The following is a 19,214-nucleotide window of genomic DNA, read 5'->3' as shown; positions in this document are numbered from 1 at the left end:
GTAACCAGTTACATGTAATTAAATCACAAAATAAATGATATAGTAATCAGCTACTGTTACTGAGAAAACAAAATGTGTAAGCTAAAAATCAAAATATTGGTGATTACAAAGGGGTCACATCTGGATACATTATTTAAAGTTAAAAAGTTTATATGCAGAGTTCAATATTCATTGTTACTTTGCAGCTTTTGTCTAAACAGTTGTTTAATACAGTTTAATACATTTGTTAGGAAAGTAATCAAATGTCATAAGTTATATTACTTTGATGAAGTTATCAAAATACTTACATCACTTATTACATGTTTATCAGGGTAACTAGTAATCATAACCTATCATATTTCAAAAGTAACCTTCCCAACACAGTAAGTTGATCAACTGTCCCTTTGTCACTTGCATAGTGACAAAGGGTTGCCATTTAGGGACTGTTCTTTACTTAAAGGAGAGTGGTGACAGGGGAGTGACTTTGTTTTTTTAAATTTAGATTTATATTTATTTTAATTTTGACCTTCCCCAAAGCTACAAATATTTAAATTCTTTGAGTATCTCTGAGTGACTGGCCTAAATGCATGACCGTCCCTCCGTTATATATTAGTAATATGTTCTTTTTTAAAACGTACCCTTCCATGTCCGAAAGTTAAAAAATCAAACTTTGAAGATGAAATCCTGGAGTTGAAAAAAGTTCTATATTTTCCACTCTTGTAATGCATGCTTGTAAGGTAGTTAGTTTTTTTTAATCTTTTGGACAAATTTGAAAAGAGACCCAAAATAAAGTGATTTTGATGTAATATTATAATATATAATATTACTTTTTTTTTTCTAGACGGAAGTGTTCGATGCACATGATGTGAAGGACAGTTTGAAATTTGAAAATCCAATGATAATTTTTGATCTTACAGTTTCAGGCTATGATAAATAATGTAATTTTGGCAATTTTTCAAGAACACATTCATTCCAAACATGTTTTCTTTAAAAATTTGTGGTAAGATAAATATAAAATACAGCCATTTAAATTTGTGTGCCCCTTCCCTAAGCCAAAGTAAAAAAACACAAGTCCCTCCTTAGTGCTTAAAAATTATTTGACATGCCTCCCCCTTTTTGCATCACGCCCTTCCCCCCAATAAGTAACGAACAGTCCCTTAAGAACTGAGCGTATTAGCTGACATGTATTAGTTAGATGGCAGAACCAGATCCCTAACTTCTTGTTAGTGTCAGAAGCTCCACCTTCTGGGAGTTAGTGAATAGAGAAAACATAAAATCACAAAGCACCCTTTAACAGTATCAAATTAATTGTGATTTTATATGTTATTCTGTATTCACTGTGTTCCACCCTCTTTCTTGTATTCTGGTATTGTAACAAGACAAGTATGACTTCCATTTGTTTGCCTCACAGTTTGCCATTCAGTATTTCTGGAGCTATTTCTGGAGCTTCTACCACCAGGGTTGTGCACAGGTGTGTTGCATACAGCCAGTGATTAGACTGAGATTGGTTACTTTTACCTGCCTGTCCATTGTTGCCTTATGTATGCTCTGATAAAGGTCAAATAGACTGAAAGCTCAACAATAAAGTGAAACACTGCATAGATGTAAGCGTGTGGAAACCTCTTTCTACCTACTGTGGTTGTTAGAAAACACCAAGAGCACAGTTCGATTAAATGGCTTTATGCTGTGGAGCCATTTGTCTTATAATACAAGTGTCACAAATGACTATACAAATGCACTTCCTCCATCTGGTCTGCTTAATAAAGGTTAATGACATGATACTGGTGTTGTGACGAAGACAAATAGCGTTAGTTCATCTCTAAAAAACATTTTTCTGATCTCAGATTAATGAGAAACACAAAATACACTTTGTATTCTTGTCAAATGACAGTTTATTTGTTTTTATGGTGTGTTCCATATACAGTAACTTGCAGTCCTTGGCACATTTTCCTACCATGAATAGATATACAATGAGCTTAAAAGCCCTCAGAATCATAGATACTTTTCACCAAAAAATGGACCATACACATGTAAATAAGAAATAGATAATTAATATGAATATATCTGTGGAATTAACAAAGTGATATCGGCACCAAGGATGTCCTCAAACCTTCCTAAACTGCACAGAGCCAACAGGTCCTTGTGAACAGCAGAAAGTCTTTATAAATGGGTCTGAGAGACGGTGATACAAGCATAGTGAGATGAATACTATAATTAAGCACTTTTACAGAAACTCTTTGCAATCGCTTTTAAAAAATAAGAGAGCGGCACTTTGAATGCTCCCTATTGAAAAATAGCTTTAATTATCTGATGGTACATTTTATAAGGTTAAAATACTAGAAATGGTGTGCTGCAAAAAATGTAGTGATACCATCTGAGATTTAAAAAATACCGTAATATCCTAACAATATAAGTGATATGTAAAATTGTCAACAAAGCACATATAACAGTCCCCATGAGAATATTGGAGGTATTTGAGGCTTTTTGTGGTGGTCTTCCAAAAATGATTCATTATGAAACAGAAGAGGACTAAATAATGTTTATCCACTGTCCTGTTTCACTCAGCCATCTGTTTATATATATATCTCTATATATATATATCTATATCTATATATATATATATATATGCCTCACAGACCAAATTCAGATTAACAATAATGTAATTTAAGATGGTACATAATATTAGACGGTGTCGTCTGTGGTCTTAGCCTCTTTGGTAGCACTCTCCCTGGTGTACTTTGCTTCTCTACCTCCCACCCTGGCCCTCCTCTCCTCCTCTTTTTTCTCTTTGTCCAGCAGTCGATAGTTGCATCCCATTCCCACAAACAGGAGGACACTGGAGATAATGAGGAGGACCCCGCAGCTCTGGTATGTGTACTTGTAATCGTGATAGATGTCTTTGAACTTCCCTGTGAAGAAAGAAAGACAATGTAGAGTTTTTAGTCACTGCCAACATTTAAGAAGTATGTCACTGCTGGAAAGATGGTCTTTTCATAAAACCGGGCTGTCTATGCAGGAGACAGATGCAAATACTTTAATAGTTGCTTTATGATCAGAGGAAAGAGGAAAAGGGCTGAAAACTTACAACTACCAGAATGCACTGCACCACAGTCAACCAATAAATGACGCAATGTGAGCTTGTCTGTTTTGACACAGAAAACAATATGGCCGCTGGCTGGTAACACACGATCTTGAATTACAGTTAAATTGTAAGCTAAAATAGGTCTCTGAAAACATCCAAGGCGAGAAATCGGCAACGCATTTAAAGATATGGTTTGTATTTGATCAGCACTGCTTAGTTCTGCCATTTCTATTTTAAGCCTTAAATTGACATTGGTTATTCAGAAGTTGCTATATTTATTACTTATTAACAATGTATTTACTGAAAAATCTCAAAATCAAGCTTCAGATCATTTTTGATCACAAGAGTAAGGCTGCTTTCAGACCTAGAGTTCGCTCGCGAGGTGCACATTAATAATCCTCCAGGACTGTGACATGCTCATGTTTAACCCAAACAATGTGTCATGTGACTGTAGTTGGTTCAGATCGAGGTTGCAACACGTTCTCACCACAAATGAACCGCACCAGAGTTCATTTGTAACTGCGCTGAGACCACCTCTTCAAGAAGGTCTCAGTCTGGATGTTCTGGTGCGCACCCAAGTGTGATTGCTGTGTTCACACCTGCCCAAACGAACCGCACTTTGGAGGCAAACAAACTTGAGTTTGATTGGACCGAACCAAACAGGGCAGGTGTGAAAGCACCCTATAACACTGAACACAGCTACCTAGATGAGTTTTTTCTTCATCATGAGTACGGATATTGACACATTTTACTGGTATGGTACTCATAGTTGTAAAAAGTACATTATCTGTACCAGATACTTGTTTCATCCGAGTGTTCAGCTCAACTCTATAAAACGTGAGAAATGGGCATTATGAAAACAGAATCTTGGTTTATATTTGATCAGCACTGCCTAGATTTACTGTTTGATCTGAGTATGGTCTGAGTTTGAGAAAGAGAAAGGGGTGGGTCTCTCTCAATCCACTTCTCTTAGTGTCAGTTGTGGCGGCCATACGAAAAGGCAGAAGTACAATCTTGAGCAAAAGCTCTACAGCCAGCGAAAAACCATCAGCTGAGATGAGCAGGTAAGATGGAGGACAGTTTACCACAGTTGATTTATACATACTGCCCACATTACTTTGAAACAAACCTGGTTGAAAATCGGCACAGTTTCCCTTAAAGCTTTGGTAACTACACAGAAATAAATTAAAATTGGTACAGTGAGTAATGTACTCACCGAGCAAAGGGGGTCCTAACAACACAGGACCACACTCCACGATAGTGACCAGCCCAACAGCACTGGAGAACCGCTGGGCTCCCACCAGGTCCATCAAGGTCTCAAACAGCACTGAGCTCAGCCAGCCAAAAGCAAACCCAAAGAAGATGGAGTAAATCACAAAGCCTTTGTAGTCGACTGAGATTGGTGCTAGAATGTGGCAAATGCCGTTGTACAACACAGAGGCAGCAAAGAAGTACTGTATTCTGGGCCGCACCCACTTGGTGTTCGCCACAATGCCCATCGAGGGCCGAGCAAACATGTCCACAAAGGCCAGCACAGACAGTAAGAAAGCTGCCTTCTCTTTAGGGATGTCTTTGCTCTTTGCGTAATTACTGAGGAACACCAGTGGTGTAAAGAGGCCGAAGAACATGATGATATTGCCAATAATATAAAGCAAAAAGCCACGGTGCTTGAACAGAGAGAGGTCGATGAAGCTGTTAATTCTCTGTGCTACAGTCATCCTCTCTGTGGTCTTCTCTGCAGGTTTGGGTTTCGGTCCTATGGGTCGCATGAGGGAGCCGGCAACACAGCAGTTGAAGAGCAGGCCACCCAGGATCAAGAAACTTCCTCTCCAGCCAAACTTGTCAAAGAGCCATGTATTTATAGGAGCCAAGGTGGAGAGAAAGACAGGGCTGCCAGCCATGGCAATTCCGTTAGCAATAGGCCGCTTATTGTAGAAGTACTTGCCGATCATAGTGAGGGCAGGGTTGAGGTTGAAGGCCAGTCCCAAACCTAAGAGAAACATTTTATAAAACAAAAAATATAAATTAATATCCGAGTTGAAAAATAAGGATTTGAGCATTAAACTGTGTTTGGAGATTCAAAGTGTTTCTTGGTGCTTTTATTGTTGAAGAACACTAGATGGCAACAGCACGCAGTAAAAAAATAAATAAGTGACTCATGACCAAACTTAAAAATATAGAAAGTTAAAATTAGGTACCTCCCACCACACCAATACAGAAGTACAGCGCTTGAACTGAATTGCAGAAGGAAGCACCAATGAGGCCCAGTCCAGACAGGCATCCTCCTGCAATCATAACAGGACGACTCCCATATTTATTCACCAGGATGCTGCTGATGGGACCTGAGGAGCAAAGAACAATGCATGAACACACACATATTAAAAGCTGAGAGATGGTGATTTCCTTCCAATCACTGATGCACAGGTGTGTATTTAACCACCAGAGGGCTCCAGTGCCACAGCTGTGGCTCAGCAAATTCAGACAACTTCTGCAATCATTTTTGTCAGTGCTGCACTGCAGTAGATGTGTTCTCATGCCATTAATAATGCGATGTGTCAGAAACACCATGAAAACTGTGATGAAATGAGCATCTATTTGCTTTAGAGATTCTCAAAAGTCGACAGAGGAGTAATTTGTTGGTGGATTGGTGGGCTCTGAATACGTTTAAAATCATGACTGGAAGTACAGTTGAGACCAGCGGGAGGGTGTATAAGTGTGTGTGTGTTCGGAGGGGTGGGGGTTATGGGACTGGTGTGTGTATGGGGTTAAAATAAGAACCAATACCTTTGTAAATACAGTTTTTGCAATTTTGGCACCTGGTAACGAGCACCAAAGAAAGAGCGACAGAATGAGGTAACAGTAAATCACCTTATTCATATGCGCACACCTTGAACTCAACTCCAATTCAAGAAAAATCAGTATGACTTGTAAACAAATGACTAAAATGCACGCAGGGCTCAGGTTGCAAAACACCATCTCCATGTACGGCTTATAACAACCGGCCTAAATGAGTATGAGGACCCACATGGAAGACACTTCTGCCTTCCTGCCAAATCCCTGCACTACCCAATGAACCTAAATAGAAACTGACAGTTTTTGTTTAGAGGTTGTCCAGACTCATTTGCCAGCACGGTGCAAGACAAAGGGTTTTTAAATTGTAATGCAGGCAGTCTCCACACTAACAATGAGTTCTTTCCTTCCGCCTTGCAGGGAGAGTTGCTTAGGATAAAAAGGTTGGAGACAAACCAATGTAGAATATTATGAATGTAATGAATCAAAAATTGAAGGAGTACAGAGGTACGCAACAGTAGGTTGTTAATGAACTTCTCCTGCTGATGTGCTCGGAATGTTTAACATACAGCCACCGACTCGGCTGTCATCTCCTCACAGTGCTGACAAACATTTCCTCACTTACTTTCAATTAGCATGCATAGCTTGCTTTCATCTGTGTATATTTAGACCTAAACATTTGCATTAATTAAAAGTGTTACACCTGAATATGCATATTAAGTCCACTGTGACTCATAACTGGGAGGACGGGTTAGGACAGGCGCGTGTCTCACTCTTAGAGCCGTGAAGAAGGTGGTAAACTCACACAAGCTGATAAATACTGACACACAATTTTAAACAACGCACTGCAAAGTGGAGGAAAAGTGAAGAACAATCCGATGTTCTTACAGTGTAGCTCAGTAACCTTTAACCACTGCAGGGGATGAGTGTCTGAACATAAGCTGAATTGATTCCTTTACAGTACTTCTGTTGTACAGTAGCCCATTGAGGACTTAAAGGCTAACTTTGGTATTTTTCAACCTGGACACTATTTTCTCATGTTTTTGTGTCCAAGTGTCTGATCAGAACAACAGCTTTTGAAAGTTGTCTAACAGAAAGCAGAACTGCGGTGGCCAGCAGAAGAAAAACTGGATGCAATGTAGTCCCAGCGGGCAACTGAGCACCGTCAATTTACGTCTACAAAACTGGTTGTTTTGCCACTGACAGGCTCAAATTGTTATTCTAGATGTCTAATAACTTAAGGAAAGGATCCCTACAGCTATATTACTCTCTGAAAGCAGAAGATCATTTTTGTTTAAACAGAAACAGCCCTGGAGTTGTTATCGTCAAACCCACCAGACTCCATTGAAATAAACACTTCATTCAAAGTCGAGGGAAGCAACAAATAAATTCCCAAAAGCTGTCTTGGTTCATCTTTCAGGGTATCTACAGGTAAATTTAATACCACTTTAAATGAAATTTAAACACTGCAAACTCTGAATCCATCGCAATGGTTCAGCATATTTACTTATATAAAAACGGAAGTCGGGCGGCACGGTGGTGTGGTGGTTAGCACTCTCGCCTCACAGCAGGAGGGTTGCTGGTTCGATCCCGGGCGTGGGAGCCCTTCTGTGCGGAGTTTGCATGTTCTCCCCGTGTCAGCGTGGGTTCTCTCCGGGCACTCCGGCTTCCTCCCACAGTCCAGAGACATGCAGATTGGGGACTAGGTTAATTGATAACTCTAAATTGTCCGTAGGTGTGAATGTGAGCGTGAATGGTTGTCTGTGTCTATGTGTCAGCCCTGCGATAGTCTGGTGACCTGTCCAGGGTGTACCCTGCCTCTCGCCCGATGTCAGCTGGGATAGGCTCCAGCCCCCCCGCGACCCTCAAGAGGATGAAGCGGTTAGAAGATGAATGAATGAAAAACGGAAAAAAAAGGGGGTCTGCCCCCAGAGGCTGTATCGCCGTCTGCCGGGAGTCAGACGCCGAATACAGCCGATGGGTATCGAGAATGGAATTAAGTTAACTAAGACTGGTTTCGACGCTAAGGTCTTTGTCAGGGTGCAAAAGGGTGGACAGTAGTCAAGCAAACATTTTTTAAGCTTGGTAAGGGGTATCACCCAATCTTGATTAATAAGTGAGCACAAGTGGGTGACAGCGATGGATTACAATGAGAAGAGAGACCTTAGGGTTGAAACTGGTCTCTGTTTTAATGTAAACAGCCATGTTTTGAAATAAAGGCTTCTTAACTTAATTCAGATGCATCTGTTCCTGCTCTATGCATGAGTGCTTGAAGTTCATTTTTTCCTCCCATGTGACACACCTTTTCTTAAAGAGCACCTGTCTTTTTTCTTGAGCATCATAAGATAAAGACGGTCCTCGAACGTACGACTATCTCATTCTTCAAAGTGTGTTTTTCTAGACCCCACTTTACCACGTTTGAAACACCTTTGACATACAGTGCAGTTTGCTTGGTACTGGCTTCACTCACCACGAGTAATTGTTATTATTCTTTTAAGATTTTTGTCCTTTCACTTGCATTTCCCCATTTTTCATAGCTTGCAAGGTCCTAGTTTAACGATGCAAACTCATTACGTGATCTAAGTGCCTTAAGGGGGCAAAAATAGGGGCACTGGGCACATACAGGTGTTGTGTCAAAGTATGGTACCTCGTCGAATAGTGTTTCCCTTCTGTTAAGATTATGTTTCCTATAGCACCAACACCAAAAATGTAAGATTCCAATCTAATACTTTTTAAGGCCTTTTATTGTTAAATGTGTATTTCAGACATTCTGAGGCTTTTTAAGGATTCGCAGCCACCCTGATCTTTGCACTGTTGCAGCAATCTCCAACTCTGTTTCTGTTGAAATAAACCCTTTAGTATCTAGTTAAATGTGAAACTACGCTGGCTCCTTACACAGTACATTACTCTTTATTTAAATGGAGTCTGACGATGGTGATTGCAGGGCTGTTTCTGGTTGCACAAAAAGGATCTAACTCTTTAACATAAAGTCTGTAGCTCTAGGGATCCTTTCCATAAGTTGTACACACTTGCAATGATAATTTGAGCCTGTCAGTGGCAAAAACAAGTGCTCCTAGTGGACATAATTTATGGTGCTCAACTGCCCACGGGGATTATATTGCAGCCTGTTTCACTGCTGCTGGTTGTAGCCCTCTCTCTCAATACTGGACCAGTTTCAAAAACTGTTGTTTCCGTTGTTCCCTTAGACACAAAAGCATCAGAAAACTGAGTCAAGGTTAAAAATCCCAAAGTTACACTTGAAAGTGAAGCTCTGCTCGCCTTTAACATGTCATACTGTTGAAGTTAATGGCAGACATTTGGCAACTTATATCTATAAATATGATATACAGTTAAGATAAGTTTAGATGCAATGTTCAACACTATGCAATGGATGCAATGCTGGCCGAGCAATAACTTTATTTTATTGCTTGCAGATCTTGTAAATATATTTTCCACTATGGTCTCGAACAGAACATTTGATACATAGAGGTAGTTTCATATAGTGTAATATTTTCCACATCACATCAGTTTGGCACACTGAAGCAACTTTCCTAAAACTTCCCTGAGATTAGAAAAAGATGCCTAAGTCATCATATTTCCAGGTTATCACACGTTAGAGTAAAGAGAACTGCAGTGTTTTGATTTCAGAGCAGACGGTCTTGAGGGACGACGAGAACTCCTTTGAACTCTGTTCTCTCCTTGTTGAGTATCACGCACATGAATACAACTTCATCATCACCTGGCCTGACCTGTGACATCACGCAGCGCCTCACTCATCTCAACAGTGCAGAAACACAACCAAACCCCCAGTGGTCTCCCGCTCTCGAAGCGTAGGGAGAAAACAATAAGCCCGTACACAAGGCTTGAACCGATTCATGTTCTCCAGAGAGGGATAATGTTTGCACTTTCCTAACAACACTTCAGTCAAGGAGTTACAGTATTGTTTTATCTCAGTATGAAATGTTTGATTTAAGCCACACTATAACGCTGAGAATTTGTGGCCTCTTTGACTGAAGCTGGAAGGAAACAATGCAACTCTGTGCTTGAGCAATGGATCGGCTTTTAGCACTCCAGGAATAAATCTTTTACAGTTGTGCTAAGAGCCAAGAATTGATTCCATCTGTAAATCTTCCTGACGTTCTAAATGTCAAGAGTTAACAAACCCATATTAGGCAGGTTGTATTTTGGGTCGTAGCTCACCTCCGCCGTACATAACGGCTAACATGATGGAAGAGATCCAGGACACCTGGCTGCTGGTCACATCGAAGATCGCCTCAATCTCCTTAAAGAAGACAGTGATGGACTTGGGGAAGGCATAGGAGAAGCCAATAGAGATGAAGGCCCCGGCTACCACCATCCATCCCCAGCCACCCTCAGGTGGTGTGTAGCCTACAGGACCACCGACAGCGGGCGCCATTTTCTCTCACAAAACTCTTTGATTTCAACACGTTTTACAGAAATGAGGACCTGTGGAGCAAAAAACAAAACAAATTCAGTTATTTAAACTTCTCAGCTTTGAAATGTTTGACATCAAGAGCTCAGAACATTCTTGTATCAGCTCTGTGAAGGGCAAACGTCAACAAGAATTTCACTTGGGATTCAACAGCTATATTATTAGACCTGGATACTGGACCCTAAGATGGCATCTGCTCAGTCCAATGACAACTGCTCGTATGGTACATACAGTTTCAGTTACTGTTTCTAGGGTTTACTCTCAGGGCATGTGGCCAAAAAATTCATGATAGGAAGAGTCAGATTTGACCTTGGTTGCAGTTCAGTGAAGCCTATCCCAGCTGACACTGGGCAAGAGGCGGGGTACACCCTGGACAGGTCGCCAGAACATCACAGGGCTGACACATAGAGACAGACAACCATTCACGCTCAATTTTGAGTCACCAATTAACCTAACCTGCATGTCTTTTGACTGGGGGAGGAAGCCGGAATACCCTGAGAAGACCCACACTGACATGGGGAAACTCCGCACAGTGGGCCACAGGAGATTTTATCGTCATAGTAGCGCTAGTAGCCACTGAGAAAAACTGGTAGCAAGGCTGCGTGGCGTTCCTGGAAGCCTGGATTCAAGATGATCTAATCATGCATAAGGAGCATGGCAAATAGTTATTAAGAATTTCATTAGCTGATATCTAATTGGGCAATAAGAAGAACAATTAAAAAGACTTAACACAGAATAAATGTAAATCAGTTTTACCATAGAATCAACGTTACAATTGAATTCATAGACATTTTACAAAGGTTTCAGAAAAGAAGGATCTTTCCGTTAAAAACTATTTTCCCACTGTGTATCATTAAGAGTTCACTTCGGGTGTTTCCTGTAGCAAAAGTTTGTTGATATTGTTACTACGGTCTAATTGCCAATGTAACAGGATCACTAATTAGCTAACACCTGCATGCCTACATACTCTACCACCTTCCGAGGTGGTAGATGTGACTCACAGCTGTGATCTGTGTTTCAGATGTGATTCATTTTAGCTATTTTCACAGACAACCTTTTGAGACCTGGGCTGTCAAGGTGACTGACTAACTTATATCATCATATAGGTATTAGATAATTCCATATAAATCATTTATCTTTTCTTCTCCAACACATTGCCTTATAACTCTTAAGCTCCTTCTACTGTATAGGGGTATACATGCTGTGCTTCAATGACCATGAATGGAGGAAGATGGTGCGCACCAGTTTAAAAGTTAAATGTTTTTTAAAAAGGTTTTCATGTTAAGATTTGATCCTGAACTGCTGATGTCAAATGGTTCAAAGCTGGAGAAAGCAGGAGAAAAGACTGTGTTCTTCAAAGAGACAATGAAAGAGGAGAGCAAAGTATGACAAAATTGCTTTTACAGAAATGTTAACTATTTTTTCCTTTTAACTGCCCTTCAATTATAGCCAGTTTTTTTTTTTTAATCTCTTTAAGACCCATTAAGTGCTTGTCACATTGTTTGAACTCTTTAAAAAGTATTTTACCTCCTGTGTAGAAGATATCTGCTGCTTGCTGTCAGACAGCATCAATCTTTGTCTTTTTCCATCTGTCTCATGCCCTCTGACCGGTATGTGTTTTCATCAGTGCCGACTGATCAAATTTACTTCTACTGCTGAATAAATGCACCTCAACATGTGCTAAATACAGTTTGTGCTCTGTATACTGACATATAAGTACAGCAGAGTGCCTCTGCTTTGCTGATACCTCATATGTTTTTTGGAAAGAGGTCAGCATTGTCCAAAAATACCTCCCTAACTCGATAAAAGGGTTTAAGATTAAGGATGCCATTTTTGGCCTTCCTTTGTTTTGATGTTCTCTGCGTGTATCCACTGAGCTCCCACCCGCTGCTCTCCCACAGTCTCACTTTAGAGGTGATGAATAAGAGTCCATCTGCAGAGTCAAACAACTTACTGTATTGTTTACACAGGGGAGACTATCCAGAGAAAACATCGATCAGACCATGAACACTGGTTGAATTCACACTGTTCAGTAGCTCAGGGCGCTGATGATATAGTGTTTTTCATCCGAGGAGGACTTGATTTGGTTGATGAATAGGTTTAGTGCTCTGAAAACTTATTGGATAAGCCAGTTGTGTGCAGCGAGTAGTGAATATTTAATGTGTTAAAGAACTTTTGTTATTGAGCTGGGATTTTAGCTGCAGCTATGCAGCTGTAAATGTGCCTGCTGCATTATTCTACAGATGCAGTAGGTAATGGGGGTAAAATAGCAACTTTTGTTTTTTATTTATTCATGCAGACATTAAGGGTCACTTGGAATAAATAGATGGTAACCACTTGGGCCAGACAAGGCATATTGGCATATAGATAACCTACAAACTGCTGTGTTTATATGCTGTATGTTCAGAGCTGGGTATCTGTACTAGAAACCTTTAAGGCAGTGGTTCCCAACTGGTCCAGCCCCAGGGTCCAGATTTCTCCTTCATCATTAGTTTATGGGCCACACAGTTTAATATATTCAGCGTCATACTTGCTTTTGGCCATATTGTCGAGCTAGTTTTCTGTCTCTGTCAAGTAGCTGTCGAGGGAAACAGCACTTCAAAATAAAAGCTCTGGGCCAGAAATTCACTGTACTCACTGTATATTTTTTACAAACTTGACATGTGTGCGAGTCACTTGTGGTCCATTCAGAATGAGCCTGGAACCACTGCTTTAACATACTGACGACATAACCCACTAACATGTAAACCTCTCCAGTCAAACGATACCCCCTGGTCCTTTGTGTAGCCAGATCTAGAAAAAAATGACTGTTTGTATTGTTTTGCTCGCAGCCAATCACTGCATGCGTTCTTCAATTTAATGTGACATGGGATTGGCCCACTACCCCAGCAGCTGCAACCCATACAGTCAAATCAAGGAAAGCTTATCTGACGGGATTGGCATTTCAGCATTTTACGTTTTTATACAGTTATTTAATTAATATTCTAATAATCTGAACACTTTCAAAATGTATTTATGTACTATTATTTACTAAATGCTTCCCATTCACATGAGGGGTATCGAATAAAGTAGGAGGAAGAAAAAGACATAAAATGAAGAGCTTTATTTGGTATCAGTATCACCTTTAGGGTACAGATATTATTATTTTAAACCAGTGGTTCCCAGCTGGTGAGTTGCGGTCCAAAAGTGGGTCGAGGGTCCATTCTGAGTGGACTGCTGTGTCAAGTTCAGAAAAAACACACTTTATTTTGAAGCACAGTGAATTTCCAGCACAGAGCTTTTACTTTGAAGTGCTGTTTCCTGCTGTAGAGTGAGTGAAGAACAGACAGCTACTTGACAGAGACAGCAAACTAGCTCGACGCCATGGCCGAACGCAAGTATTACACTGAACATATCAAACTGTGTGGACCTTGATCTGATTACTAAGGACAAATCTGGACCCCGTGGCTGGACCAGTTGGGAACCACTGATTTAAACAACACCCAGCTCCATGTTTCACACTGGATGATCAAGGATTTGTTGGTATGTTTTGCTAAGACAGTAACTTCAAATGATAACAGAAGCATGTTAATTGTGTCAGGCTTTTACTTTTACTTTAACACCATGATCAAGAAGAGGTGGAACTCTTGGGAACATTATGTACCATGTGTGCTGTACTCGAAAAGATAAGGTTAAGATGGCGAAGATAATACAATGACAATAAAAGGCATTCAGATTTTTTTTTTTGCTTGTCCTGAAATAACAGCACAAGATGCTACAGTTCTAATTAACACATAGGTTAGGCTATTATATTTGTTTAATCTGTACATACCTTTATGATGTTAAACTTTTTCATTTGAAATTATTAGGTTTGTTAGATATCACCGGCGTCTATTCTGGTTACACATTTAACCTAAGTGATGTTATTTAGCAATCAGCATGTGCACTACCTCGTTCCAGTTTTAATGTTAAGCTGAGAAAACATCCCTCTGTCTCATTTATACCTCTTGAATATCATTAAAGGGAAATTTCGGTTTATTTCAACCCGTCTCCTATCGTCCTAAATTTGGTTCAAGTGACTAGTGACATACAGATATAGTTAGCACGTTAGCCGTTAGCCGTTAGCCTAGATACAGCCGTAGCGTCAGACCTGTTAAAACGTAAGTGAACGGGCATCAAGTGCAAAGTTAGTCCACTAAACAAGCTTTTTAACGGGCATCAAGTGCAAAGTTAGTCCACTAAACAAGCTTTTTCTCCACAAAGGCCGCCTCATATCATTAGGATAAATGTCAGAGAACATATAGAAAACGACATGTAAACGTGTTGTCTTACCTTACCAGTGTGCTGCCATGTTTGTTTATCCCTCTAGCTCTGCTTTCCAAAGCGCAGCCGAAATATATCTCGCCAGCTCTAGATAAAGCCCAGCTGGATACTAACGTTACTCCAGGTGGAGGTGTCTCGTCCTCGGTCACATCCAGACCTTGAAAATAAGGCTGCAACCGGTCCCATTCCTTGCAACAGAGGCATTCCTCTTCTGTGGGCACTGGGGCACAGCATTCACAGGTACACCACCAATCTCCAGAGCTACGCAGCCTTGCAGCAGCCATTCCTCCTCTCTCGTCCTCTACCTGTTGCGCCTCTCTCTCTCTCCTCCTCCGTTCTTCAATTTCACGAAGCTCTTCGTCAGTGTATTCTGGCTCAAATAAATAAGGGCGGCCATCAAACTCTGCAAAATCAAATTCCTCCTCCACAAAGTCGAAGTCTGGCAAAAAGTCAGCCATTATTCTATAAATCTTTCATAAAATAAATGAATGAACTTTTCAGGCTACTGTCCGGTTCTGCCTTCCAGCTGTTGCTGCTTGTTCTCGCGAGATTTCAGGCACGGTATGAGATCGCTGCTTGTTCTCGCGATATTTCGGCCGCGCTTTGGAAAGCAGAGCTAAATGGTAAACAAACATGGCAGCACACCGGTAAGGTAAGACAACACGTTTACATGTCGTTTTCTATATGTTCTCTGACATTTATCCTAACGATATGAGGCGGTCTTTGTGGAAAAAAAGCTTGTTTAGTGGACTAACTTTGCACTTGAAGGGATGCCCGTTCACTTACGTTTTAACAGGTCTGACGCTACGGCTGTATCTAGGCTAATGGCTAACATGCTAACTATTATCTGTATGTCACTAGTCACTTGAACCAAATTTAGGACGATAGGAGACAGGTTGAAATCAACCGAAATTTCCCTTTAATTCTACTACTGCATCCTTGACTTCATTAAAGAATGAATATGATTGTTGTCATGAGGTGCTTTATCGCAACAGTTATGAAATTGCTGTCAGCTCTGATACATAGAAAAGGTGGCTGTTCCTTCACACCTGTCACATTTACTATAATAACTGAGGTTCTGCACAAACATAAGGCCAGTTGAAAGATTTTCACTGTCTGAATACAGTCACCACACATCCACCAGGCGGCCTCCCAGATAGGACAGTATGCTGGGGAAATGTTCTTAAGTGGCAGCAGAGACAACGTTGTGTTCTTTAAAGAATGAAAAATTCAGTGGTTGACTTTAGATGATGAATGGAGCGACGAGTTAAGAAGGACAGGGCTCCAGATAAAACGGCAAAACCGCTGAAATAATGAATATAACAGATAATTTCATACTAAGGATTGATTGCTCCGCTTTAAAATGGAGAGAAAGGCGTCAAACAATTCAGTGAAAACTGCAGAGTTGATTTATTTAAGACGAGTGCAGGAGAATGAAATAAGTAGACAAATGGGCGAAGGCAGCGACGCTAACCCCCGTCACACTGTAAAAGCTCCAAATAAAGCAGTCAAAGTGCCACTTGACAACACAGATATACCCGCACAAAGAAGGGCAGGCTCAGCAGAGGAGTACAGACACAAGAGGATTTGGTGTCACTGCTTAAAAGATAAAGGAATTAATTTGATTAACATGAGTCACCTAGTCAGAGCACGGTTGAGACTCTGGACTTGGTATGTGAGGCGATAAAACCCTGTTGTTGGACTTGACCAACATTAAGGCAAAACACACCTGGTCCATGTAAACGCAACACTCCTTTTTGTTCCCATTGTTCATGAGTTGAAATAAAGATTTAATGCTTCTCTATGCACAAAAATTTTGTTTACAACTTTTTTTTAAATCCCTGTTAGTGGGCACTCTGCCACCGTAATGCATCCACCTGACAGGTGTGCTGACTAAACAGCATGATTATGACACTGGTGTGCCTTGGCTGGTCACAACAAAAGGTCACTCTAAAACGAGCAGTGTAAAAAACAACACAATGCTACACATGTCACAAGTTTTGAGGGAGCATGCGTTTGGCATGCTGACAGCAGGGATGTCTATCATCATTTCATCATTTCACTACTGTAACCTCAATGTCATTATCAAGAATTTGGCAGTACATCCAACCAGTCTAGTGAGCCAGCCCCGGAGCTCCACATCCTGGCTTCTACACCTGCAAGAGGATCTGAGACCAGTCACTGAGATGAGCGTCTCTGAGACACTGTCTGACCATTTGTGCAGAAATTCTCCGGCTTGCAGGTGAAGAAGCTGGATGAGGAGGTCCCGTGGATGCTTGGATGTACTGTCAAAGTCATAGAAACGACACTGGAGCCTGCTTGTGGTACTGAAATTAAATTTTAATTCAGGGACAACAGCTCTGGTGGACAGTCAGCATGCTAATGGAACGCTCCCTCAGAACCAAGCAGCAACCCCTAAGGCTAAAAAAATGAAGCCAATGGCGAAAGTCCCAAAATCTGCAGTTCATAGAATGACCACTTGAGGCTGGCTCCAAAACAGAGTAAATCCCAATACACCCCCATGTTAAAATGCCCAACTTTACAGCAGAAATAAACGTGTTAACAGCCTGGTACAAAAAATGTTTTTAGTCTCTGTAGCTAATTCAACATTCATGATAACTTTACTCGCCTGTTAACATTTTATCAATGTCCAAAGTTACACATATTTAGGGGGCAGGCCACTTGAGTGACAGGTTGTCTGTGAGATGAGATGTCTAACCTCTGTGTATACATTTGGTCATTTCTGGCTCCAAAAAGCCAAGACGGTGAGCAGCTGGAAGAAAAGTTCCTTGAGGGCTTTCTGCCAGAGAGGGAGCTCTTGGTTAAAATTAGAAAAAGTCGCAGTTTGGCTTAAAAATGATTCGATTTCTGTCAGAAAAGGTTTCTTGGAGAACGCCTACAAGAATGTCTCCCATGTGCAGATGGTGACAGCCAAAAGGCCGAACTTAAGGCTTCAAAATGGCAGTCCACAAACCAATGGGTGACGTCACGGTAGCTATGTTCATTATTCATACAGTAATAATATTGACCTGTATTATATAAAATAAAAGACTGAAACAATGCAGTTTCTGCAAATGTGAGTTAATGATTTGAGGACAAAACAGCAGGAGGTCCCTCAGCTAATATGATTAATATTAATAAGTGTGAGTCGAAGAAAATTAATTTATTACATTCTGCGTCAAACTGTTGTTTCTTTTCTTGACAGTAAGGTTGGAAATTATCACAACAAAAGTCGCTTGAATAATCTTGAAAGAACAGGAACTGCTACATCTTTGCCTAATTTCTTGTGCTGCAGGAAACCCAGTTTTCATTCATCTTCCCTGCAGCCATGCTTTGGGCCTTCTATGACCCCAGGTTTCTAATACCACTTATTAGATCTGGCAAATTTGTCTGATTAATTATAGATGAGAATAGCTTGTTAAATATTTGCTCAGGGAAATCACACACTCACATAATAAGTATTGTTATAGCCCTGACAAAGTAATACATCTTTCATGAATATCCAGCTGAAAATAGCCTATTTGTGCAAGTAATCATTTTTAAATTGATGTCTGTTAAATGTTAAATGTGCATAGTGTCTGTGTGTCAAGTGTCTTACCTTGGCAGCAGCTCTCGAACAGGCCCAGATGAGCTGTGCAGATAAACAGCAGTCTCGGAGGCACGTTAACACGCTGCAGACATCATTAAATGGGACTGAATGTCTCTGAATATGTATGAAATGAAGAAGAAAAAAAAGAAGTCACTGCATATGTTTCACAGATACTCCAGACGTTATCTGTAGGTCTATATCCACTGTGACAGTCCAAAAGTTGCCAGTGGCACCTCAGCCTCAGACCTCATGTAAAGTGAGTTAAGTGAAGCTGAAAAGTTGAGTTCATTCAGTGTCCACATCAAACAGCTGGACGGGATCTGGACACTATGGGGCTAAAAGTGGAGGTCAGTCAAGTTCTTATTGGCTGTGGGAGGCTTAGTGCTGGGCCCCTACAATACTCTCTCCTCCCCTCTGTCATGTGCTGAGCTCACGCACACACACACACATGGTTGAAGTAATTCACTGCATGGCCCTATAGTACGTGTGACCCCAGAGGATATCGAGTACCGTCTGCACTCTAAGAGATAAGATGCTTTCGGAGACGCTGATTTCCTGCATTAGCTGATTTATCAGTGCCTTTCAATTGACTATTGCTGCTATAAGAAATCCGGTTTACCTAAACAACAGACATTGTTTACCCTCATCCTCCTGAAAGAAAGATTTCTGAACACTTGAGGGGTCAGACATGGTTGAGCCTTTATCCCGAAATTCCCTGAGGTGCTATTAATGAGTCTGTATTGGAGCTTGGGAAAGGAAAGGCCTGAGTACAGGAGGTTATTGAAACAGTGTGTACTCGCAAAGTGCCTTCGAATTCTTGACACCGTTGAAACATTATTTCTCTTTGTTACGTTGTTTTGTGTTGTTCCCTTCATATTTTACACTCCAATAAGGACTTTTATTGCTTTTCAAACAGAGGATGCAGCAGTGCACCACCTACAATTCAGTGTTTTCTCCTGGGCCGGCATTTATTCACAAGTGCAAGAGTGTGAAGAATGGGAATGGATTTAGGACAAAGA

General features: G+C 40.8%; 1 protein-coding gene across 1 annotated transcript; it reads right to left on the bottom strand.

Moving 5' to 3' along the window:
• Window positions 1-1,898: 1,898 nt before the first annotated feature.
• Window positions 1,899-18,477, bottom strand: slc16a1a (solute carrier family 16 member 1a). The gene is made up of 5 exons (XM_050039383.1): window positions 18,205-18,477; window positions 10,052-10,318; window positions 5,260-5,403; window positions 4,278-5,051; window positions 1,899-2,888 (listed from the first exon to the last, which is right to left on the bottom strand). The coding sequence occupies exons 2-5, from the start codon at window positions 10,266-10,268 to the stop codon at window positions 2,662-2,664; spliced, it is 1,362 nt and encodes a 453-aa protein (XP_049895340.1). The 5' UTR covers window positions 10,269-10,318; window positions 18,205-18,477; the 3' UTR covers window positions 1,899-2,661.
• Window positions 18,478-19,214: the final 737 nt, after the last annotated feature.

This window comes from Epinephelus moara, chromosome 24 (assembly GCF_006386435.1).
Source record: "Epinephelus moara isolate mb chromosome 24, YSFRI_EMoa_1.0, whole genome shotgun sequence".
NCBI classification, from domain to species: domain Eukaryota; kingdom Metazoa; phylum Chordata; class Actinopteri; order Perciformes; family Serranidae; genus Epinephelus; species Epinephelus moara.
This window is presented reverse-complemented; position numbering and strand designations above follow the sequence as displayed.